The following is a 25,214-nucleotide window of genomic DNA, read 5'->3' as shown; positions in this document are numbered from 1 at the left end:
ACACGTGGCATGGCATAATGGCATCTGAGCTGGTGACATAATGGTTCCTGTTAAACCCAACATCTACCACCTGGTCAATGCCAGAGAAAAAAGGCAACTTTTAGATGTCTTTGCTGACAAAGCACATTGGTGGCTGAGCCTCAGTTTCCAAAGCCTGTGAAAAGAGGCTACTTTGTTAGCAATGCACATTTACAGGATGGTATGACTTGGAATTTTATAAAATAAATAAGCAAGGAATCAGACAAGAGTGAGGGGAGAGAGAAAGGAAGCAAAAGTGAGGAAAAGAGACAATGAGAGCAAGCAAAGAGAGCTTGAATATAAGCTACTTCTGACCATTTACTATTGCAGCTGCAGAAACTGTATATGAGAGTATTTCCCGCATGCCTCCTTGCTCTGGCAAGAGGATTACTAGCAGTGTCCTGCTCGAGTGTGACTGTGACACCAAAGACCCCTTAAAAGCATGGGAGGTATATGTAAGAGTTATTAAAATGGGTAGCCAATAAAGGAGAACACCACACAGAATTCAGGCAAGAGGGAGAGTTTATTACTGAACTGGGGGGCTGTGGCTGAGATCGTGTATGGCCAGAGAGAAGGGGCTACCCCTGCCCTGCCCTGCCCTGCCTTATCTAGGGCCGGGGCAGGGGTGTGTGCCAAGGTGGATTAGGATGTGATCTCAGGGAAGAAGGAGGTAACTGCCTCCAGGTATACCAGTTACCCAGGTAACTGGGTGGAGACTTAACAAGGTGGGAGGTATCTCCTGGGTGGACCTTACAGTTGGTTCATATTAAGGCCATGTATGACAGCCAGCTCCTTCCCCCATATGTATGGTGAGAGCCTCTCCCTCTGTTCTCAGCCATTTTTGCTCTATGTAGTTTTACGTTAGGGATATTCCTTCCAGACAGTATCTGGTGTCCTGTTCATGGGTAAGTCTTTTTTGGCACAGTCCGCAAATAAGTGAAGCTTGATCTAGAGAATATTGTGATTGTATGGAAAATAGAGGGGCAGAAAAGTTCCCACAGAGAGGCACAGCACTTTCCAAAGGACCAGCCTAAATTAGCACTTGTATTCTAGGTTCTGGCATTATGCAATAAAGGTGCTTCTCTTAAGCATCATACTTCCCAAAACCCTCTGCTTACACTGCAGATAAGCGTCTCACGTTAGGAGAACTGACACTCCCTTTTTGAACAATTGATTCAGACTCTTCTGTGTGTGAACTAACATGTTATGGGTTGACAGGAAGGATGGTTTGGACATTTGGAAGAATTGAGCCACCCGGGCAAGTTGAAGTCTAGATCTGGAACAGCTTGAGAAAGGCTCATGTGTGTCCAGGTCTCAAGGTCAGTGTTTGTGGGTCTGGGACCCCATGATGGCATCTGGTGTAACATGTGTATATACACAATGATTCTGGGGAGCTAGAGACACCAAATCTGGTTCAAATAACAGACAAAAGTATAGTGAGAAGAAAAGCATGAAGATTTCTGCTAGTGTATGTGGACAAAATGGAGAGACAAAGGATAAAAGGTGAACAAATGCAACAGCAAAACTATATGCTATAAACCAATTGTACAATTTGTGGGGGGAGGGAACTGGAGCGAGAGGGAAGGTGGGAGGAAAATGACGGAGGAGGTAACAAGTTGGATAAGAAATGTACACACTGCCTTACATATGAAACTAACCCCTCTGAACATCACTTTCACAATAAATCAATTGAAAAAATAAAAAGAACAAACAAATGACAAAAACCTCCTTTTCCATTTCTTGTAGTTCATTCTGATGCATATCATTTTATATGATGATATACACATAGCTATTGAGCCATTGTAATATTCTTCTAAGAATATCATCTAGGAGTCTCACTGAGTGAAAGTCTAGAGTGTGATTTCTCATGTTTGTGTGTATGTGTGTTCTTTTTTGCATTTTACAATCTATTGTGTAGAATGTATGTATGCACTACTACTTGTAGATTTCTAGGCATATCTTAGTTATAAAATAGGAGGGAAACTATGCAACCTATTTCTTTGAATCTAGCTCATTGCACTTACGATACTATATTCCATATAATTATTATCTTCTGGGCACAGATTTTTTTTCCTGGCCATTTCACTGTGTACTTGACATGACATCCTCTGCTGCAATCCAGTTGCATCATCCCAAATGGCTTTCATGCAAATACTTTCTTGACACAAATGTTGGACCAAAAATATCTAACAAAACTTTATCCCTGAGGTAATGGAGCAAATCACAGCACCTGAGGTAAGCGAGGAGAGTCTGCAAAAATATTGTCCAATTTGTATTTTTCTTCTGGATGCAAGGCCTCAGATGCAGAGCCCCAGGGAAGAGCTTCACCCAGTCTTCCAGGGGATTCACAAGCGCTTTTGATGAAAGGTAGACTGTAGGTGACATTTCTGTCAATAACAAGACATGTGCATATATACAAAGACATATGAATATACATATCTGAAACTGTGGGCTTCACTGCCAGCCCAAATTTCAGCATGGCAGATGCTTCAGGGATGTGCCCTTTGATATTCACACTCATTCTTCTCCAGTTTCCTATCCTTATCAGATCCTTGGCCGGCACTAGCTGCTTTTCTACCATGAAGCAACGAGCTCACATGGATGGAGATGTGATGATTGCTGGGTTTTTCCCTCTCTACACTTTGGGAATAGATGGCAGTAACAGCAATGCTTCTGGGCCTGAAGAGAACATACTGTAAGTCATTCATCAATTTATTTCCATTTACTGTTTTATTCTCAGGATGTGCAATGACAGAAAGAAATCTAGGGGCATACATGAATTTCTTGTGTCTTCTGCACCTCGAACCCCAATTCCTATTGCACCAAAACCAGTTCTGTTTCACTATTTTTTTATAATCAATGTGAGGGCTTTTTTTAATTTTTTAAAATTTTTATTGTCAAACTGATACACCGAGCGGTTACAGTTTCATATTGCAACTGTTATATTGCATGTTGAGTAATTTTCAGCCTGCTATTGGGTGAAGATTCTGGTTTCTTTTCATTTAGCTTCTCTTTACCAGGGCTGTAACCTCATCACTTTATTCCAGCATCCATGCATCTCCTCCATCTCAGGTGTCATTGCAAAGGATAAATGTTATTACAAGCAATCTGGAATCCGTGTCAGGGATTTTGTACTGAAAACCTGCAGACACACTTCCATCCCCACAGGCCAGAGGTCGAGAGGAGATTATTTTTGGTAACCTATTTTGAGAACATTGATAATAATTCTTATTGTAGGTTGTTGGCTCATGATTGTTACTCTACCTACTCAGGACATTGATATCTGACGATAAAGGTTTGAAGCCAGCCCAGGAATGAAAATTTGTGAGACTTTTATCTCCAATTAACTCATCAAAATTTGGAATTGGAGCTATTGCTCAAGTGGTATAGTTCTAGCCACTGAAGGACAAAGCCTAAACTCAGATTCAAACATTATGATCTCTCTCACACACTTTGTCTCTCTCTGTCTGTCTGCCTCAAATTCTTGCTCACTCACTTTCTCTCTCTCTCTCTCTCTCTCTCTCTCTCTCTGTGTGTGTGGAGAGAGAGAGAGTAGTATTTACTGTTTCTATCTAAGGTCTGAATAATTTATTTCATGTCAGATATGCCCCACAATCCAAGGGTTACCAGGCATTATCAATGATCCCTAGGGGAGAAGTTTATCTGCTTATGATATATTCTGCTTTGCACATGCATTTCCAAGAATTTTTGTCTGTACCAGATGGTGTCACTCATCAATGCCTACATAAAAAAACATAAACGAAAAATAGAAATGAAAAATAGCTATACAGATCTGAAAATATCTGGCAGCCTATTTGATACCTATTGCAAAATTAAATGTCATTGCTTCTATATGACAAGTGTAACTGCACTGGCTGCCCATATTTAGGAGCTGCTTCCCTGTTATAGAAGATAGATGTTCTTATCCTGAGCACTCTCTGTGAGCTAATTTGGTCAACGCTACTGCTTTACCACTTGAGCCACAGCTCTATATCTGGCAGTGTTTAGTAGTTAAATGGAGATAGGAGTCTCACAGACATCCCTACCCAAGATGGCTTCAAAACATTATCCTCAGATCTCAGCCTTCTGAGTAGCGAAGAGTACAAGCATAGGCACCTGTGTCTTCTGTTTTCTTGTACCGGCTTTCTCTTACTTTCTCAATACCTGTTTGAGTACTTGTGATCATGTGCTCCAATAAACACACTGAGTATTACAGTGTGAACGAGTGAATATTTCTTAATGACCCACAGATATAAAAAGAAGTATTGTCTGGGGTTGGTAAAATTCTATGCACAGTCTTGATGATAAATAGCAATATTTATCCATGAGGGTTTCCATGTAGATTCACAGACCACTGCAATCAGATATCATCAGTAGGTGAGATATTTGGCTCAACTCATTATCCGCGGACATTCCTACAATATTTCTCCATACGCATACAATATGGTACTTGTGCCAACTCTCGGGTTCATATTTCAGTTCCAACCCACATAGCACATACTTTGATTATAGTCATCCACTCTGTTTATTGCCATTTTACATGATGTCACACATCATTTTTTCTCTCCCCTATCTGTAATTTCTGCTGTTAATATTCAACTTTCTGAGGGAGCTAGGATTACAGGTATGAGCCACCAGTGGTTGGCTAGCTTTGACCTCTTGGTTGGTCTTTTTCTCAAGGCTGATGGTTTATCACTTGAGCCACACCTCACTTAGGGTTTTATGTTGTATAAGTAGAGATATGAGTGTCATGGACTTTTCTTTCACAACTGCCTTGACTCAAGACCCTAGGGTTTCAGCCTCCTGACAAGCTAGGATTATAAATATGAGGAACTAGCCCAGGTAGCCTTAATTTCGTTAGGTTTCTGCAGTTTTTAATTTTTATGTCAACATCACCAAAACTGTATTTTTTGGATTTAAAAATGTTTTTATTCTCGAATTAATATGAATTATATTAAGAATGTGTTTTATTATGACTTATCCATACAAGTACATGGTATACTTGGAACCAAAGCATATGCTCTTATATTGATTTTCTACTAAAAAAAATTCATCAGTGATTGTCAGAAGATATCCCTGTGTTCTAGAAGTTCTGCATGAAGAACTGGCTAGTTTCTTTTATACAGTTTGTTTTAGAAATGTGCATGAATGAAAGAGGAGAGTAAGTAATTTACTTATGAATATATCTTAAAACTCAACTCTGAAATGAGAAGCCTGTAGCTCTCATGTCATTTATGACAAGATATTTACCTAGGTAAAAATAAGCAATGAAAATATATATTCATTCTATCTACATGGGACCTTTTGGGCTCTTGCCTTACATGAAATAAACCAAATGAGTTTTAATAACAAATTAATTAATATAACTTCTACCACAGGAAAGAAGCAATTAAATACCATGTTTCAAGCATCTCCAAGTTTTATATGCTTGATACTATCACTTAAAATTCATGTTTCTTTCTTCCAACACTGCCATTCTCCAATGAATAAATGAATTTTCAGGTTTAATTTCTCTGGCCCTGACTTCTCAGCTTGATATTTTCCATTCCTTCACTGCCTAAATTCATTTTTCACTTCCAGTAAAACTGCAATTCCTCTCTAGAGTGATAAGTAACTCATTATACCTTTGATTTCTATTGTACTGATTGCCCAAATGGTTGATCTTTATTTTTCTGAATTGATTTTCCATGTGTAATTTTCAATTTTTTAATCTTCTGCTCATATGTTTCTTCTATGACTGGACTTTTTTCCTACTAGTATTTAAATTTTAAGAGTTGTTTTACACTAGGCTATTAATCCTCTGTTAGATGAAGAGCTAGCAAGATTTTCAACCATTCATTTGGCTCTCCCACCATTTCTTTCATTTGTTAAATAAATAACAATAAAATTCTCTCACCTTATTTTGAACCCTTGTTCTAGCTGATATTGCAGGAAGCGTTGTTCTCTATGTCTGGGTCTGTGAGCTGAGTTGGCTGTAAGATCTTCCTTAAATGACACATTGCTATGGAAAGATGCTCTTAAATTGAACCTTCTTTAGTTAACCCGCCCTGTCCTGTAGCCACATAACATCAATGAGATGACTTAAATGCAGGATTTTTCACACAAGTGGTGTTGATTATACCAAGAGAATGGCAATACAGTATTTGGTGTCTCATGAAAGCCTATTCCATGTTTAATGGACCACAGGTTATTGCTGTGGTGGACTTGGTATTGGAGAATAAGCAAGCTCTTGGTTAGCTTTAGTAAGTTTCTGAATCTCATTCGTGAAAAATTCTCTTCATGTTCTTATCTAATCCTATCTTCAAGCATAAGATACTACGTCCCCTTTGCATCCTAACTGAGAGTAGTGTTTGAATATCTTCCTTGGCAAAGAACCAAATATTCAATCCATCGATGTCATTTGTTTGGAAATACTCCTCCTAACTTTCTTTGCTCATTACACAGGCTTATCTTCAAGAAGTACCAGTTTGTTTTGGCCCTGATGTTTGCTATTGAAGAGATCAACAAAAATCCTGATCTTTTGCATAACTTGACTCTGGGATTTGATATCTATAATCTTCGATTTGGAGCTTGGACAGCATTTAAAAATCCCTTCCTTAACCTCTTTGGGAAGTACAACACTCCAAACTTCACATGTATGGGAGAGCGCAAGAACATAGCAGTACTTACAGGACCATCAGGAATAACATCTGCCCAGATTGGGGCATTATTGGGCCTCTATAGTTTTCCACAGGTGAGGGTATTAGGAGTGGGGTCATATTTAAAAATGTCTCATTTGGTGCCATTTCAGGAGCTAGAAAATAGAAACAGAAAGAGACTGGATTTATAAACCTATCAAATTTTATGACAACAACAAGTTAGGGATCAGGTAATGGGATGTCTATTGTCTCATTTTTTTTTTTGGAAGGAAAATGTTAGATGAGACAAACGGAATATTTGGAGATTTAAAGTTTATCAGTCATGTTCTTTAAAAAAAATGGTATTTTTTCAAAAAAACTAAAATAAGAATCTTCCTTCCATCTACTTCAACTGGTTATTTAATATATATGATTACTGCATAGAAATCTTCTTACTCATGGAGCATCCAATTTCCATCCCCTTTAGCTTACCTTTGGGCCTTTTGATCAAGCGCTGAGCAACCATATCAAGTTCCCTGCTCTCTATCAGATGGCCCGAAAGGACACATCGATGGCCACTGCCATGGTCTCTTTACTGCTTCACTTCAGTTGGAACTGGGTGGGACTGTTGACCTTAGAAGACGAGAATGGCTTGTGGATTCTTCTTGCATTGAAAGAACAGATGGCCAAGAACAGAGTTTGTATAGGTTTTGAGATCCAATTTCCAAAGTATGACCTATCAGATTTATTAAATGCCATGAGACTTTATTACCAGATAAATAAATCTTCAGCAAATATCCTCATCATATATGGTGATAATGAATCCCTCGTACAGTTGTTGATGAGTATTGATCAATATTTCATAAAAGGCAAAGTTTGCATCTTGAACTCACAGTGGGATTTCATCATGACAAGAAGATATTTTATGCGAGGTTTATTCCATATACCTCTCATTTTCTCACACCATCACCCAGAAGTTTCTGGATTCACAGATTTTGTCAAGGCAGTGAACCCTTCCACATACCCAGAAGATTTTTTCCTGTCTAGGCTGTGGTTTCTCTCTTTTAATTGCTCAGATTCTGAGTCGGACTGTATAACATGGGAGAACTGTCTACAAGAGGCCTCCTTGGATTGGTTGTCTAGGCACATTTTTGACATGACTATGTCTGGACACAGTTACAATATATACAACGCTGTTTGCGCTGTGGCCCAGGCTCTCCATGAGATGTTGCTATATCAAACAGAAGTACAAACAGTAGGAAAAAAGAAAGAGACAGTGCCTTCCCCTGCACAGGTAAGGCCTTGTGTTTTGGATGTCATAAGCAATGAGCAAATCAAATTCTTACTGTATGAAATTTCAGGTACTTTTCCAAAACACAAGAAATCATTCTGGTTTAAATGTTTTAAGGTTCTCTAAACAGGTCATCAAGTACTCTAAAGCGAAGCAGGACAGTAACAAGGATGAAATGAATTACATGTTCTGTAAAGATTTTCAGTTCCAAATCACTTCCACATATATCACTGATGTTTTGAAAACTGTAAATTCACTTTTTCCCTATGAGTTTGTTATGTAATGGTGAAGGATTATCTGGGTCAACAGAATTAACAAGAATTTTCACAAATGACACAGTTTCATTCTACTTTGGTATTAAAAATACTACTACTTCAAACTAGAGTTGTTCATAAAATTGGTGGCTTTGTCAAACTGTCACTTTGGCAATTGAGAATTGTTTCATTCATGATTATATGTACAAGTACTTTCTCCTCACAGTAGGCCTTCTCACTCATTTCTGAGCAACCAGGATCCAGAAAGATTATTTTTATTCCTACAGAGACTTCTGGCATACGTTATTAGATGTCTGTTATATTCTTTAATTATAAACGTGAGATTTAATGCAATGAGGAGCTGTCTTAGATCAAGTTTTCAGTCTTAACTCTGGAAGATACTTCACCATAAGATGATGTATCTCTTTTAGCTGCACCCTTATTTGAAGAACACCCAATTTCACAATCCTGCTGGAGATCGAGTGATTTTGGATGAGAAAAGAAAATTGGAGGCAGAGTATGACATTGTGAACATTTGGAATTTTCCCGAAGGTCTTCAACTTGAGGTGAAAGTGGGAATGTTTTCTCCATATGGTCTACATGGTCATCAATTGTCTTTCTCTGAAGATTTGGTAGAATGGTCCATAGTAACTACAGAGGTGGGTGGGCTTTAATTGTAATGGCTTTAGGGACAAATGAGTAAACAAAATTCACCCTTAAAATGTATACCTGATTGAAGGCTGAGAGTGTGGCTTAGTGGTAGCATGCCTGAAGCCCTGGGCTGGATTCTCACTATCATATAAACAGAAACAGCTGGAAGTGGCGCTGTGGCTCAAGTAGCAGAGTGCTAGCCTTGAGTAAAAGAAGCTCAGGGACAGCTCCCAGGCCCTGAGATCAGGACTGGCAAAGAAAAAAAAAATGTATTCCAGATTGGATGCCAGCAACTTACTCAGTGAGAATTGATTTTAAATTGGCTGAGATCTGAATATCATGGTTTGAAGATAGTCCAAACAGTAATAATTGAGAGATTTGCCTTCATCTCATCAGCAAAACAGATGGCTAGTTACTGGTGGCTCTTGCCTGTAATTTTATCTACTCAGAAGCTGACATCCACAGACCCAAGATTACACTCCTGTTTAAAGCCCAACCGGTAAAAATTCTGAGAGACTCTTATCTCAATTAACTATCACGAAGCTCAAGTGGTGGTAGAGTGTCAACTTGAGCAAAAACCACTCAATGACTGTGCCCAGACCCTGAGTTCACGCCAAAAATCAGCGCCCAAATTAAGAAAAAAATAACATTTGTTTCTAAATGTTGATTCAGGTATTCTAAATGAACAGAAAACATATTGCATGTTTCTTACTGGTATGCTAACACTGTGAGAAAGTACCCCAGGACTCACTTTCAAGGAGTTGAAAGGTCTATTTTGCTTCCTCCGGACAATGTTTCATTCAATCATTAGTTAGCCTACTACTTACGCATCCTTGGGGAAAGTAATCATTGTACACACCTGTTTGAGAAAATGTTCACCTCATGGGCACTGGAAAAGTATGAAGAATATATGATAGCCATGAGGTTCACATAATCCCATAACAGGGAGGTCTGGGCTTTACCTTACAGCATTCTTTAAAATTCTTTCTTTTTGCCCTTAACCATTTCGAAGATGAGTAGAAAACAATATATAATGAAATGATTTCAAAGAGCTACATGGGGCTGGCACTAGTATTTATATTTTTCAAATTTTTATTATCAAACTGATGTACAGAGAGGTTACAGTTTCATACATTAGGCATTGGATACATTTCTTGTACTATTTGTTACCTCATCCCTCATTTCCCCCTCCCCCCTCCCCTTTTCCCTTTCCCCCCAGGAGTTGTGCAGTTCATTTACATCAAACAGTTTTGCAAGTATTGCTTTTGTAGTTGTTTGTATTTTTACCCTATATACCACTGTTTACCAGTATACATGGTTTCCAATATACTCAGATAAGATACAGAGATAGTGTAGGTACAACGACAGGAAGGGGATACAAGAGGATCATCAATAATAGAAGTTACAGTTACACATAGCACGTTGACAGTAGTTACAACAGTGATATAACAATCACTACCATAACATGGAGTTCATTTCACTCAGCATCATCTTATGTGTTCATAAGGGTATAGCTATTGGGCTCTTGTGATCCTATGCTGTGACTTGTCTAAACCTGTGCTAATTATTCCCTATAAAGGAGACCATAGAGTCCATGTTTCTTTGGTTCTGGCTCACTTCACTTAGTATAATTTTTTTCAAGTCCTGCCATTTCCTTACAAATGGGGCAATGTCATTCTTTCTGATAGAGGCATAAAATTCCCATTTGTACATGTACTAAATTTTCCTGATCCATTCATCTACTGAGGGGCATCTGGGTTGGTTCCAGATTCTAGCTATGACAAACTGTGCTGCGATGAACATTGTTGTGCTGGTGGCTTTAGTGTAATTTTATTGGGGCTGCTGGGTAATAGGGGAGTTCTAGCCTTCTGAGGAATCTCCATACCGTTTTCCAGAGTGGCTGAACCAATTTACTTTCCCACCAACAATGAAGTAGGGTTCCCTTTTGGCCACATCCCCTCCAACAATTGTTATTGTTGGTTTTCTTGATATAGGACATTCTTACTGGGGTGAGATGGAATCTCAATGTTGTTTTGATTTGCATTTCTTTTAGGTCCAGTGATGTAGAGCACTTTTTCATATGTCTCTTGGCCATTCTCATTTCCTCCTCAGAGAAGTCTCTTTGTACGTGTTTAGCCCACTTGATGAGGGGGCTGTTGGTTCTTTGAGGTTTTGTTTGGGAGGAATGTGATTATTTTAGTTCTGCATATATTTTAGATATGAGGCCTGTGTCTGTTGTATGTGCGGTAAAGACCTTTTCCCAATCTGTGGGCTTTCTGTTTATCTTGCAAGCTATGTCCTTTGCACTGCAGAAGCTCTGCAGTTTGTTGCAGTCCCATTTGTCCAACCTTTCTTTGATTGGTAGCATTTCTGGGTCTTTGTTAAGGAAATTCCATCCTGTTCCAAGGAGCCCAAGTGTTTTTCCTACTCCTTCCTTTAGTGTTTTCAGGGTATCTGTTTTGATTTCGAGGTCTTTGATCCATTTGGAATTGATTTTGGTGCAGGGTGATATATAAGGATCTAGTTTTAGTTTGTTGCAGGTTTTGAACCAGTTTTGCCAGCACCATTTGTTAAAGAGGCTATCTTTCTTCCATCCTATTTTTTTAGCTCCTTTATCAAAGATCAAGTAGGCATAGTTCTGTGGGTTCATTTCTGGGTCTTCAATTCTGTTCCATTGGTCTTCAGGCCTGTTCCTGTGCACTAGTATTTACCTTCTCACCTGTAATGTCTATCTTTTAAAGGTCTCACGCTTCTCATTTCCATCCTTAAGTAACTGTAACTCCTCTTTATATCACCCTTACAGTAAAATAGTTTGGCAAAAAAGAAACCACAGAGGGTCTCAAACTTCTCTACAGTTCAGTAGAATAGAGATCAAAGACACAGCACACAATCATTCAGCCATCATGTGATGTGGAATCCATAACAGCATTCAATTAACCCATTGGAATTACAAGCACACAGTACTATGCTTAATAATCACAGTCTTTTAAACAATGGAATTTTATGAGCCTTGGGTAAAAATCTGAATAGTTACAGAAAAATATTCGATTTCCCTAGCCTCCGCACTCTGTCTGCAGTGAGAGTTGTGGTCCTGGATTCAGGAAATCCCCACAGGAGGGAAAGGCTGCCTGTTGCTTTGATTGTACCCCTTGCTCAGAGGATGAGATGGCTAATGGGACAGGTAAGTTCATGGCTTAGGGAGGAATCGCTACTCCCTTCAAATGTCCCCCAAATCCATGCAAGTCAATGCAAAATGTTGCGCAATAGGATTACAAAATCAAATTCTTCCTTTCTGCACTTAGTAATTTAATGGCAGCAAGGGGTGACACTGCTCCTTGGGGAAAACAACAAGAATAACAACAACAAAAATGGCTCTGAATTACATATAGGATTATTTTCTACTGGGTTGATGCCTGTCCTATAGGTTTGGCTTTTAGTTTGTTATACCGTTGTTCATTCAACTGCTCAGTAGCATAAGTTTAATTTTTATTATATTAAGGTAAAAACCTTTTCAAAGACAAAATCTCCATCTTCTCAAATTATCTTTAGCCTACAGGAAAAAAAAATCATGCATACTATGTCAGCAAGTGACCTAGGTTGGGTATCATGTTAAGAAGCAGGTAGACGTGTTGTAAATAGCATGAACCTAGCTTCAAAAATGATTTGAGTCTCCATTGCCCACATGTGAATAGGAGTAACAAGTACAAGTGCAAGGAAGGGCTACAGAGCTCCTATTTATACTGCACTAAGACCTATGGGAAAGTGCAAGCTGAACTATCCACTCATTTACAATTTGTACCAAGACAGCTGCAGAGGTGCAGGAAATTATTTCTAGGATACTATCAATGACAATACATAGTGTGTGATAGCAACTGTAACTAAAAAAAAAAAATTGATCACCCTGAAAAAAAGAGAATGTCAGTTTGAGTTTGGGAACATAAAGAAGACATAAAAATAATAGTGAATATGTGTGATGATCGATGGTAAGAATTTGTTTCTGATAAGAATGATTGACATATCAGAGGTAACTCTATATAGGGACTTTCAAACTTGCTATTAAATACTGAAAATAAAAATAAATAATGGTTATTTGACATCCTCACCAGACATGGAGCAGTGTGTGAAGTGCCCAGATCACCAATATGCCAACACACAGAGAAACCAGTGCCTCCTAAGAGATGCAAGCTTCCTGGGTTATGGGGAGCCCTTGGGCATGGCCTTGGCCTGCATGGCTCTTGTTTTATCCACAGTCACCACAGCTGCTCTTGGGATCTTTGTGAAATATCACAACACCCCCATTGTCAAGGCAAATAACCAGGCTCTCAGCTACATCCTGCTCATCTCCCTCATCTTCTGTTTCCTCTGTTCCTTGCTCTTTATTGGCCGTCCCAACACAGTCACCTGCATTCTACAGCAAATGACATTTGGAGTTGCATTCACTGTAGCCATTTCTGCTGTTTTGGCCAAAACTGTAACTGTGGTTCTGGCCTTCAAGGTCACCTCTCCAGGGAGAAGGATGAGGTGGCTGCTGCTGTCAGGGGCTCCTAACTTCATCATTCCCATCTGCACCCTGATCCAGATGACTCTCTGTGGACTCTGGCTGGGAACCTCTCCTCCCTTCATTGACACAGACACACACTTTGAACATGGCCACCTCATCATCCTGTGTAACAAGGGCTCCCTCACTGCCTTTTACTGTGTCTTGGGATACCTGGGCTCCCTGGCCCTGGCCAGCTTCACTGTGGCTTTCCTGGCCAGGAACCTGCCTGACACCTTCAATGAAGCCAAGTTCCTGACCTTCAGCATGCTGGTGTTCTGCAGTGTGTGGCTCACCTTCCTGCCTGTCTACCACAGTGCCAAGGGCAAGGTCATGGTGGCCGTGGAGGTCTTCTCCATCTTGGCCTCCAGTGCAGGGCTCCTGGGCTTCATCTTTCTCCCAAAGTGCTACATCATCTTGATAAGGCCAGATAGGAATGTTCTGCATGGCTTCCGGGACAAAACACATACTCGGAAAAACACTAACTTCTTAGAGGAGAGACATTAAAATTATCATTAAAATAAAAGGTTTGGTAGGAAATAGGTTATAATGCAGTATTAAGCAGGGATTTGCAAATACATTGCACTCAGTAGTATCACACATTCTATTTATCATTAAGTTCTAATAAAGACTTTACTGTGAACATTTTGACATGACTATGTCTGGAGACAGTTACAATATATACAACACTATGTACGCTGTAGCCCAGGCTCTCCATAAGATGCTTATTCACCAAACAGAAGTACAGACAATGGGAAATAGAAAAGGGATGGTGCCTACCCCTGTAGAGGTAAATCCTTCTGTTTTGGATGGCACACACCAAGAAGAACATCAGTACATGGAGGGCTTTCTAGCTGTATGAGATTAAACATTTCAGGGACTTTTCCAAAACCCCCCAAACTATGCATCTTTAATTATATGTGAGGTCTTCGTACATGTCTTCTTCAGGAAATGCTGTCCACGAACAAGGACAAAATGTACTCTGTATTTCTAAAAATTCTTTTATTTACAAAAAACTTCAACGTGGAAATAGCTAATATTTTGAGTATTTTTAATATGGTGTATCTCTTTTAGCTGCATCCTTTTGTGAAGAACATCCAATTTCACAATCATGCTGGAGATGGAGTGATTTTGCAAGAGAAAAGGAAATATGAGGCAGAGTATGATATTGTGAACATTTGGAATTTTCCAGAAGGTCTTGATTTAAAAATGAAAGTAGGAAAATTTTCTCTTATACTCCTTCTGGCCATCAACTATCTTTATCTGAAGATATGGTAGAGTGGGCAATAGAAATGACATAGGTGGGTTGGATCTCTTTGTAATGACTTTAAGGACATATAAGTAATCAAACTTCATCCTTAAAACTAGTATCTTATTGGGTGCCACCAACTTACTGTAATACTTGCTACTCAGCTCGTTGAGATATGACTATCATGTACTCAAATCAGTCCTAGTAGGAAATCATATAAGTGTCATCTCCAGCTAACAATCAATAAACATGGAAGTGGAGAATTAGAGCATTCCCTTAAGCATCAAGCTCAGATACACAGCCTAGGCTCTCAGTTCAATACTAGGACTGGAACATACACACACACACACACACACACACACACACACACACACACAAATTCATACCCTGTGTGCTAACTAACAACCAAGAATTGTCATTTAAAAATTTACAACTTTAGAAATTGTATTGATTTACTGTTGGATAGGAAAGGAACAAAATAATTGAATAGGGCTGGGCTCTGGTGGCTCATACTTGTAATCCTGTCTACTTGGGCAGCTGACTGCCTCTCATCTAAGATTACTGGCCAGTTTAAAGCTCAGAATGGTAGAAAAAATCTAGGAGACACTTATCTCCATTAACTAACAAGAAGCTCAAGTGGGGATTTGGCTCAAGTGGTAGATGCTAATCTTGAGGGGAAAAAAATCTCAAGGGTAGTGCTCATACTCTGAGTTCAATTTCTAGGACCACACTTATTGAAGATTTCATCATAAGATATAAAATGCATCTTTTAGCAGGTTTCTTTGAGGTGAAAAGGTACTAGAGGGATCACTTTACATGGTTTAAAGGTTTATTTTGTTCCATTGTGGAAGTTCCATTCAATGGCTGGTTGCTTTCAACTTAGGCATCATTGGTGAGATGAATCAATGAAGGAAGACAATTCTTACAGTATGGCCACTGGAAAAGTAAGAAGATATGATAGGCTTGGGGATCAAATAACCCTAAAAAGGGGGAGACTTGTGTATTACCTTCCAGCATCCTTTTAAAGCTTCAAAGAGGATTCTTTCTACTCCTCCTCAGTAACAACTGAGTGGGAGATAATGATTAATGACATGAATTAAAGGAAACTTCATAGGCTTGGCCTCTAGGACTTACTTTCTCACCATGAATCTCCAACTTTAAAGGTCTTGCACCCCTCAATAATTGAACATGTAAAGTCTGAACAGTGACTGACACATGTCTGATTTTCCTCAGCCTCCACATTCTTTCTGCAGTGAGAGTTGTGGTCCTGGATTCAGGAAATCCCCTCAGAAGGGAAAGGCTTCCTGTTGCTTTGATTGTGCCCCTTGCTCAGAGAATGAGATGGCTAATAGGACAGGTAACTTCATGACTCAGGGAGGCATTCATTCTCTCTCCTAGTGCCCCCAAATTTATACAATGTAATATTTGTGTTTTAAGATTAAAGCATCATATTTTTCTGCCTTCCATTAGTAATTTACTTTTGACCATGGGTGATACTGCTCCTTGAAAAATAGATTACAGGCTCTGAATTACTTAAAGGATTAATTATTTCTACTCTCTTACATGCATTTTATTCAAGTAATCACTGATGTTTGTTTCATATCTGTCATATTAAGTACAAAGCCTTTTTAAAGATAAGGTCTTCATGTTCTTCAAAATGAACTTGATCATACAAAGAACACAGAAATCTTTGACATCTTTATTTCGTAGTGATGACAAATGTTCTTGCAACAGATCAAGACGTCTGGGTTAAGTTTTTTATAAGAACAGGCACAAGGGGGTTGTGCACAATATGACTTTAGTGCTTCAAAGAGCCATTTGAAATTCTGTTGCCAAACACCTCACAGGTAAGTAGGAGAAACAAAAGTAACAACTGCAAGGAAGGGCTACAGAACTCCTCTTTATATTGCACAGAGACATATGGGGTTTTATGTCCTCCTTCATTTTTTAATTTCTTATCCTGCCAAGTCCTTCCTGTATACTGTGATAAGTATTTTGTGATAGCCACTGCATGACAAAGGACAAGTGTACCATAATACACACCCAACATTGTAGGCATGCAGAGTGTGTTCACTGCCCTGAGGTAGCTGTCTTCTCCAGGGTCACTAAAGTCTGCATGGAATTTGGGTCTCATATATTTTAACAAGCAGAAAACATAGACTTGGTTTCAACATAGATTAAGCCTTATGTTTCAATATGGATTAAGCCTACATGTTTTCAGGCAAGTATATCAGGGAAATAACTTGATCTATGTTAGAAAGTTCAGTACACATGACCTGTTAGAAGATAAAAGTGCATAATGAAAATGCGCAACTCAATTTTGGCATGGACCTTCAATTTTTGAAGTGAAATTCCTGGTTTTGGTGTTTTCGCTGCTTCCTTGGGCATTAGTGACTGGGTGCCATTGTGGTGGGATGTACATGTGGAACTCTTATTGAAACCTGATTCAATCCACCAGTAATATCTGGTGGCAGGAATGGAATTTGGGACAGGAACTGACCCTATAGATACAATGTGCTAAGAACTTTGTTTGATAGTTCACTGTCTCAGATTGTTTTCTGGCCATTTCCATGCAGCCTATGATGCAATCCAGTAGCTTCATCCCAAATGGCTTTCATGCAAAAAGTTTCTGGACACAGATGTGGAACCAAATATATCAAAAATAATTTCATCCCCGGGCCCTCACTGTCTGTGATCTGAGAGAAATCACAGCATCTGTAATGAAGAGGGAAAATGGCAAGTACGTTTTCCAAATAATATTTTTCTCCTGGATGCAAGGCCTCAGATGCAGAGCTTCAGGGAAGGGTTTTCCACATTGTCCCTGGGGATTCACAAGAGGCTACAAGGAAAGATGGACAACAGTGTATCCCTCGGTCAATAAAAGGTCACATGTGCACCTGTACAAAGATATATGACTATACATACTGGACACTGTGGGTCTCGCTTCCAGCCAGAATTTCAGCTTGGCAGATGCTTCAGGGATGTGCCCTTTGATTTTCATACTCGTTTTTCTCCAGTTAGCCATCCCTGTCAATTCCTTGGCAGGCACTAGCTGCTTTTCCACCATGAACCAGCAAGCACACATGGATGGAGATGTGAGGATTGTTGGGTTTTTCCCTCTCTACACTTTGGGAACAGATCGTAGCAAAAGCAATGCTTATGAGTATGAAGACAAGCCGTAAGTAACATCTCATATTATTTCCATATCCTGTTTTGTTCTCAGGATTTTAAAACACTGAGGGAAATCTAGATGCACACTAGATGAATGCTCTCTGTTTCCTCTCCCCTGGCCTCCTATCCCTTTCATCAGCAGAACTGAACCCTCCAAATGGTATCATTTGCTCTTTGTAATACTGTTGTCAACTTTTCACAAAACTTTATCAATATATCTTCATTCTTGTGTTCAGATTAAGTCCTCCATATGTGTACATTCAATTAGATTTTCTTGAAGCTCACTATTTTCTAACCCTGAGAAGACATAACTAACATGATAGGCACTTTGCGTAAGAAAAATGTTCTTCAACTGAGGATTTGTTAGTTGGCCTGGCCTGCCAGAGGTGGAGGTGGTTACTGCAAGAAAAACACAACAGAATACTTGGTGTCTCTGATAGTTATGTAGGACTCGTTTAGTTCACACACTGAGGTCAAAAGATTATAGGTACGTGAGTGGTTAACAAATCCTTAATAGCTATGAGCAGATGGTCATAGAAAATAAAGCTCTATGAAATGAACTCGAAGGAAAGGAGACATTTTCAGTTGCCATTGTTGCTGTTTCCGTTTTCTTTTCATTTTGTCCTGTTTGTATTGGAGTGGATAATGCAGTGTACATAAAAGGTGGGAGAAAGGAAAACAAGTACTGCAGTGGTGCCCACTAGACAGTAGATGGAAAATGAAATGTATATCTTGTGGCTAGGGACAAAAGGAAAATACCAGGAGAAAACGACAGAAGGGGAGACATGGTTCAAAAAGAATTGTACTCATTATTCATTACCTGAACTATGTAACTGTAATTCCTCTTTATATCAACTGTACAATAATAATGAAAAGTAAATCACTAAATTAATAAAAAAAATATATGGTTGGCTGGGCAAAAAAAAAATATTTGGTGTCTCATGAAAGCCTATTCCATCTTTAGTGCGCAAGGGTTTTGTTCTGGTGCATGTAGTAGCAGGAAACAAATAATCTCTCATTCTTGGCATAAGTAACTTTCTGAATCTCATTCATAACAAATTAACTGCATATCCTTATCTAATCTTATATGCAAGCATTAGACACTATATGCACTTTCCATCTCCATTATGGGTAATAATTTAACATATTCCTTGGCAGAAAAGCAAGGATTCAGTCCATCAAAATCATAAGTTTTGAAATACTCTGAAATTCTATGCTCAATACACAGGTTTACCTTCAAGAACTATCAGTTTGTTTTGGCCTTGACTTTTGCTATTGAAGAGATCAACAAAACTCCTTCTCTTTTACATAACTTGACTCTGGGATTTGATATCTGTAATGTTGAATTTGGATTCTCAACAGCATTTAAAAATCCCTTCATTTGCTTTTTTGGGAACTACATGGTTCCTAACTACTCGTGTATACGTGGCAGCAAGTCTATAGGAGCACTTACAGGACCGTCAGGAGTAACATCTGCCCAGATAGGCACATTGCTGGACCTCTACAAGTTTCCACAGGTGAGGTTGGGAGTGTCTAATTTGGTTCCATTTCAGGTGTTTAGAAGAGAATGAGAAATAGTGACTGCATTCCTGATCCTTTCAAATTTTGTGGTATCAAAGAGTAAGTATTCAAGAAAATAGTGATTGAAAATTTAGAACATAGAAAGGGACTATTTGGAGTTTTTAAAATTATCAGTTATTTTCTTTAAAAATCAGGAAATGGATAATGGCTTTAAAGTGTAAAGGTTTGCTGAGCTGGGTGTTGGTGTCTCACACCTATAATCCTAGCTACTTAGGAAACATATATAATTACCCTGCAAAAATCAGGAAGTAATGTGTGGTTCAAGTCTTGAGGAAAAATCCAAGAAAGTGCATGGGGCTCTGACAGTTAATAGTCCTGTACAAACATACACACACACACACACACACGCACGCACACACACCTGCCCACCAGAATGTGAAAGATATTACATTGAAAGAACTAAGTCAGGCCATGGAAGAGAAAGGAGGCATTTGTTCTCTCATATATAACTATTAAATATAACATATGAATATGAAATATGATATAAGGATAGAACACATATCTGTTATATATATATATGTAAATATATGATTAACCTATAAAGTAGGTTACACATAACTGTGGAATTCGATGCTACAGTCTCTCTAATCAAATAACAAACAGTATAAAAATGAAGAGCAGACAAATATAGAATATACTGTCTGAAGGGTGTGGGTTTTAAGGAGATGTGCAAAGGACCAAATGAATAGAAAATAAATGGGTTGCAAAATACAAAATACTATTCAAGGTACATGTGGGAAAATGGAGAGAGGAATATATAGAGCTGGGATTGAAATAGAAGGGAGGATTTCTTGGAAATAGTGACAAAGATAAAGAGACAATTTAATAACAAAAAGACATGTTGCACACATATTAATTTTTTTTATTTTTTTTCAAAAAATAAAAGAAAATCCAGTCACCTAGTTCGACAAGTTATTTAATATACATCATGGCTGAGATTATGATAGATAGAAGTCTTCTCATTCATGGAGCATCCAATTTTCATTCTCTTTAGCTCACCTTTGGTCCTTTTGATGAGGCCCTGAATGACCACAGGAAGTTCCCTGTTCTCTATCAGATGGCCTCAAAGGACACATCCATAGCCACTGCCATGGTCTCCTTACTACTTTACTTCAGATGGAACTGGGTGGGACTGCTAACAACACAAGATGAGAATGGCTTGTGGATTATTCCTCTACTAAAAGAAGAGATGGAAAAGAACAGAATATGTGTAGCTTTTGTGTTAGCAATCCGAAACTATGGCTTATCATTAGAAATCATGGCACTGTATCACCAGATTAATAAATCTTCAGCAAATATCCTCATTATATACGGTGATAATGAATCCCTACTACATTTATTGGTGTGTATTGAGCAGTATTTAATAAAAGGTAAAGTTTGTATCCTGAACTCACAGTGGGAGTTACCCATGAAGAAGAGATATTTCATGCGAGGTTCATTCCATGTCCCTCTTGCTTTTTCACACCATCACCCAGATGTTTCCGGATTCACAGATTTTGTCAAGGCAGTGAACCCTTCCACATACCCAGAAGACTTTTTCCTTGCTCGGCTGTGGTTTCTCTCTTTTAATTGCTCAGATTCTGAGTCTGACTGTGTAACATGGGAAAACTGTCCTCGTGATGCCTCCTTGGATTGGTTGCCTGGGCACATTTTTGACATGACTATGTCTGGAGACAGTTACAATATATACAACGGTGTGTACGCTGTGGCCCAGGCTCTCCATGAGATGCTGCTACATCAAACAGAAGTACAGAAAATAGGAACCAGGAAAGAGACAGTGCCTTCCCCTGCACAGGTAAGGCCTTCTATTTTGAATGGCACACACAATAAGCACAGTCAATTCCTAGAGACTTTCTTACTACATGATATTAAATATTTTAGTTATATTCCCCCAACTAAAGAAATTAAATTTCTATACAGGTCTATGAAGTTTTCGAGACATATGTTTCTGTGCTCTTATGCTAAACAGGCCAATAACAAGGAATAAATCAATTCCATGCTTCTGTACCTTCTTCTAGTGACTAATAACCTCACCATACACATAGGTAATATTGTGAAAAGAGTATAATCACATTTTTCCTATGTGTTTCTAAGCATGACCTGCTGAGCAAGAGTATCTATATTTTTATAAGTAACCTAGATTCCTTCTCCTTTAGGTATTATAATTTGAACAAGCTCAAGCTATAACTATTGAAACCAATAGAATTAGTTGTTGTGGAAAACTCTAGCCACCTCAGAATCACTGCATTTATGCTTATTTAAATGAAATAGGTTTCTCTTGCAAAGAGGCCTTCTAGCACTTTGCTGTGTGACCAGCTTTCAGGAAAATTACTTTTATTCCTCCAAAGACGTTCTTCTGGAGTGCTTTATCAAGAGTCTGTGCTTTTCTTGAATTGTGACTCAGAGATTAAAGACACTCAGGAGCTTTTCTATTTTTTTTTGTTTTTATTTTTTCATAATCACATGACAGTCTTTATTGCAACCTCAAACCTGGGCTCACGGCCATCACAGATAGAACAGGTCTGAATCAAGAGTCCCAACCCTCTCAGGAGTTTTTCTTAATTCAACTTTTCTGTCTAACCACTGTGATATTCTTCAACATAAGATGATGTATCTCTTGTAGCTGCACCCTTTTCTGAAGAACACACGAATGCAGAATGCTGCTGGAGATCAGGTGATTTTAGATGACGAAAGAAAATTGGAGGCCGAGTATGACATTGTGAATATTTGGAATTTTCCAGAAGGTCTTGATCTTAAGGTGAAAATAGGAAAGTTTTCTCCATTTGCTCTACATGATCATCAACTATCTTTCTGTGAAGATTTGGTAGAGTGGGACATAGGAACTACAGAGGTTAGTTGTCATTTAATTCTAATGATTCTAAGAGCATATACATAAGTAAAATGTATACCTCATTGAATGCCAGAACTGACTCCTCTAATACTAGCTACTCAGTTCTGAATGTTATGGTTTGAAATCAGGCCCAGCAAGAATACCTGGGGGACACTTATCTTCATTTAACCACCACAAAAGAGGTCCTGGGTGCTGGTTGATGCTTCTAATCCTCTCTCCTTGGGAGGCTGACATCCTCAGATCTCAGATTATAGCTCATTTTAGAGCCCCACCAAGCAAAAAATCTGTGAGAATCTATGTCACTAAAACACTCCAGGGGGCTGGGACTATGGCCTAGTGGCAAGAGTGCTTGCCTCATATACATGAAACCCTGGGTTCGATTCCCCAGCAACACATATATAGAAAATGGCCCGAAGTGGCGCTGTGGCTCAAGTGGTAGAGTGCTAGCCTTGAGCAAAAAGAAGCCAGGGACAGTGCTCAGGCCCTGAGTTCAAGCCCCAGGCCTGTCCAAAAATAAATAAATAAACTAAAACACTCCAAACCTAAACTAGAGCTGTGCATCAAGCAGCTGATCACTAATCTTAAAAACAAAACAGCTCAAGGACATTGCTTGGACACTGAGTTCAAGCTCCAGGATCAGCACCCTCCAAGAAAAATTTAGTTTGTTTCTACATTTGAATTTTGAATATTGTCATAAAATACAAATTGCATGTTTCTTAGCAGGATTCTAACACCAATGAATTACTAAAGGAATTGCTTTATGTATTTGAAAGGTTTATGTAGTTCTCTTTGCTGGTGCTTTCATTTAATCATTACTTGAGCTGCTAAAGAGATCTACTTCATTTGAGGAATCATTGAATGATGTAGCCCATAAAGCTTTTGTGGTGACAGGATGTGGAATCCATAGCAGCATTCAATTCACTGACTGGATTTATGTGTATTGATATGCTATACTAAGGAATTAAAGTCATTCAAATAAGGGAACCTTGGGAATGTTAGGAAAAGCCTAAACAGTTTCTGACACATACCTGATGTTCCTCAGCCTGTTCATTCTGTCTGCAGTGAGAGTTGTGGTCCTGGATTCAGGAAATCCCTTCAGGAGGGAAAGGCTGCCTGTTGCTTTGATTGTACCCCTTGCTCAGAGAATGAGATGGCTAATGGGACAGGTAAGTTCACCGTGGAGGGAGAAATACAGGTTCTCTCCTAGTGCGCCACAAACCATGAAAAGCACTGCCAGTGTTATGTATTAAAATGGAAAGGCTTCCTTCATTCACTTAGTAATTTAATTACAACAATGGATGATACTTCTTCTTGAAAAGAAAAAAAAAAAAACATGGGCTCTGAATTGTGTATAGGATTAACTTTTTCTAGTATGATGTAAACATGTTTATTTAACTACTCAGTAATGTTAGTATATTTTCTATCATATAAAATACAAAATCCTTTTAAGAATGAGTTTGCCATGTTTTGCAAAAATTTTTTCATTATAAAGAAAACACAGATTTTTTTATTTCCTAGTTTTCCAGACTGTTCTTAAACCAGAGCAAATGCTGTAGTTTGGTTCAAGTGTTGTACATGGCCTGACCTTATAGCTTCAAAAAATGATAATACTCTCTGTTCCCTATTGTTTTACAAGTGAGTAGGAGAAGCAAATATCACAATTACAAGGAAGGACAAGAGTGCTCCTATCTATATGACACAGGGACAGAAAAAAATGCAACATCTTTTAGTCATCATTTTAACTAAAGTCATTGAGTTGTGCACAAAAGGCTAAAATTATTATGAAAGCATGAAGAGATGTCTAAAATTATAGTTAGGACATTAGGAATGGTAAGGAAGAATATGAATGATTTTCATTGCAAGTTAATAGTTTCAACTCCACTTGTGGAGCCAAGTGTAGGAATATGATGAAGTTACAAAAACAATACTAATTATGTCTAGTAATACTTGGTCATATGAAGTTGATGCTAGTAATTATCAATGTCAGAATTTTTTTCTAAGTAGGGATTTCCAAATTTCTTTTTAAGTAGTGAAAAGGAACTAATGGTAACTTTTCTTCCTCAACAGACATGGAGCAGTGTGTGAAGTGTCCAGGTCATCAGTATGCCAACACACAGAGAAACCAGTGCCTCCTAAGAGCTGCAAGCTTTCTGGATTATGGGGAGCCATTGGGGATGGCCTTGGCCTGCATGGCTCTTGGTTTATCTACACTCACAGCAGCTGTTCTTGGGGTCTTTGTGAAACATCACAACACCCCCATTGTCAAGGCAAATAACCAGGTTCTCAGCTACATCCTGCTCCTCTCCCTCATCTTGTGTTTTCTCTGTTCCTTGCTCTTTATTGGCCATCCCAACCCAGTTGCCTGCATTTTACAGCAAACAACATTTGGAGTTGTGTTCACTGTAGCAATTTCTGCTGTTTTGGCCAAAACTGTAACTGTGGTTCTGGCCTTCAAGGTCACTTCTCCAGGGAGAAGGATGAGGTGGCTGCTGCTGTCAGGGGCTCCTAACTTCATCATTCCCATCTGCACCCTGATCCAGGTGACTCTCTGTGGGATCTGGTTGGGAACCTCTCCTCCCTTCATTGACACAGACACACACTCTGAACATGGCCACTTCATCATCCTGTGTAACAAGGGGTCCCTCACTGCCTTCTACTGTGTCTTGGGATACCTGGGCTCCATGGCCCTGGCCAGCTTCACTGTGGCTTTCCTGGCCAGGAACCTGCCTGACACCTTCAATGAAGCCAAGTTCCTGACCTTCAGCATGCTGGTGTTCTGCAGTGTGTGGCTCACCTTCCTGCCTGTCTACCACAGTGCCAAGGGCAAGGTCATGGTGGCTGTGGAGGTCTTCTCCATCTTGGCCTCCAGTGCAGGGCTCCTGGGCTGCATCTTTGTCCCCAAGTGCTACATCATCTTGATAAGGCCAGATAGGAATTGTCTGCATGGCTGCAATGATAAAAGAGATAGAAGTAGATATACGCATTGCTAAGATT

At 39.0% G+C, this 25,214-nt stretch overlaps 1 protein-coding gene across 1 annotated transcript; it reads left to right on the top strand.

Moving 5' to 3' along the window:
• Positions 1-380: 380 nt before the first annotated feature.
• Positions 381-25,210, top strand: LOC125342776. Its single transcript, XM_048335087.1, has 13 exons — positions 381-467; positions 3,039-3,214; positions 6,463-6,751; positions 7,123-7,929; positions 8,612-8,839; positions 11,889-12,012; positions 12,938-13,869; positions 14,443-14,528; positions 19,017-19,305; positions 20,364-21,164; positions 21,993-22,220; positions 23,263-23,386; positions 24,288-25,210. Exons 1-13 carry the CDS (start codon positions 381-383, stop codon positions 25,208-25,210), a joined length of 5,094 nt encoding a protein of 1,697 aa, XP_048191044.1.
• Positions 25,211-25,214: the final 4 nt, after the last annotated feature.

Source organism: Perognathus longimembris, chromosome 27, assembly GCF_023159225.1.
Source record: "Perognathus longimembris pacificus isolate PPM17 chromosome 27, ASM2315922v1, whole genome shotgun sequence".
Classification (NCBI taxonomy): Eukaryota; Metazoa; Chordata; class Mammalia; order Rodentia; family Heteromyidae; genus Perognathus; species Perognathus longimembris.
This window is presented reverse-complemented; position numbering and strand designations above follow the sequence as displayed.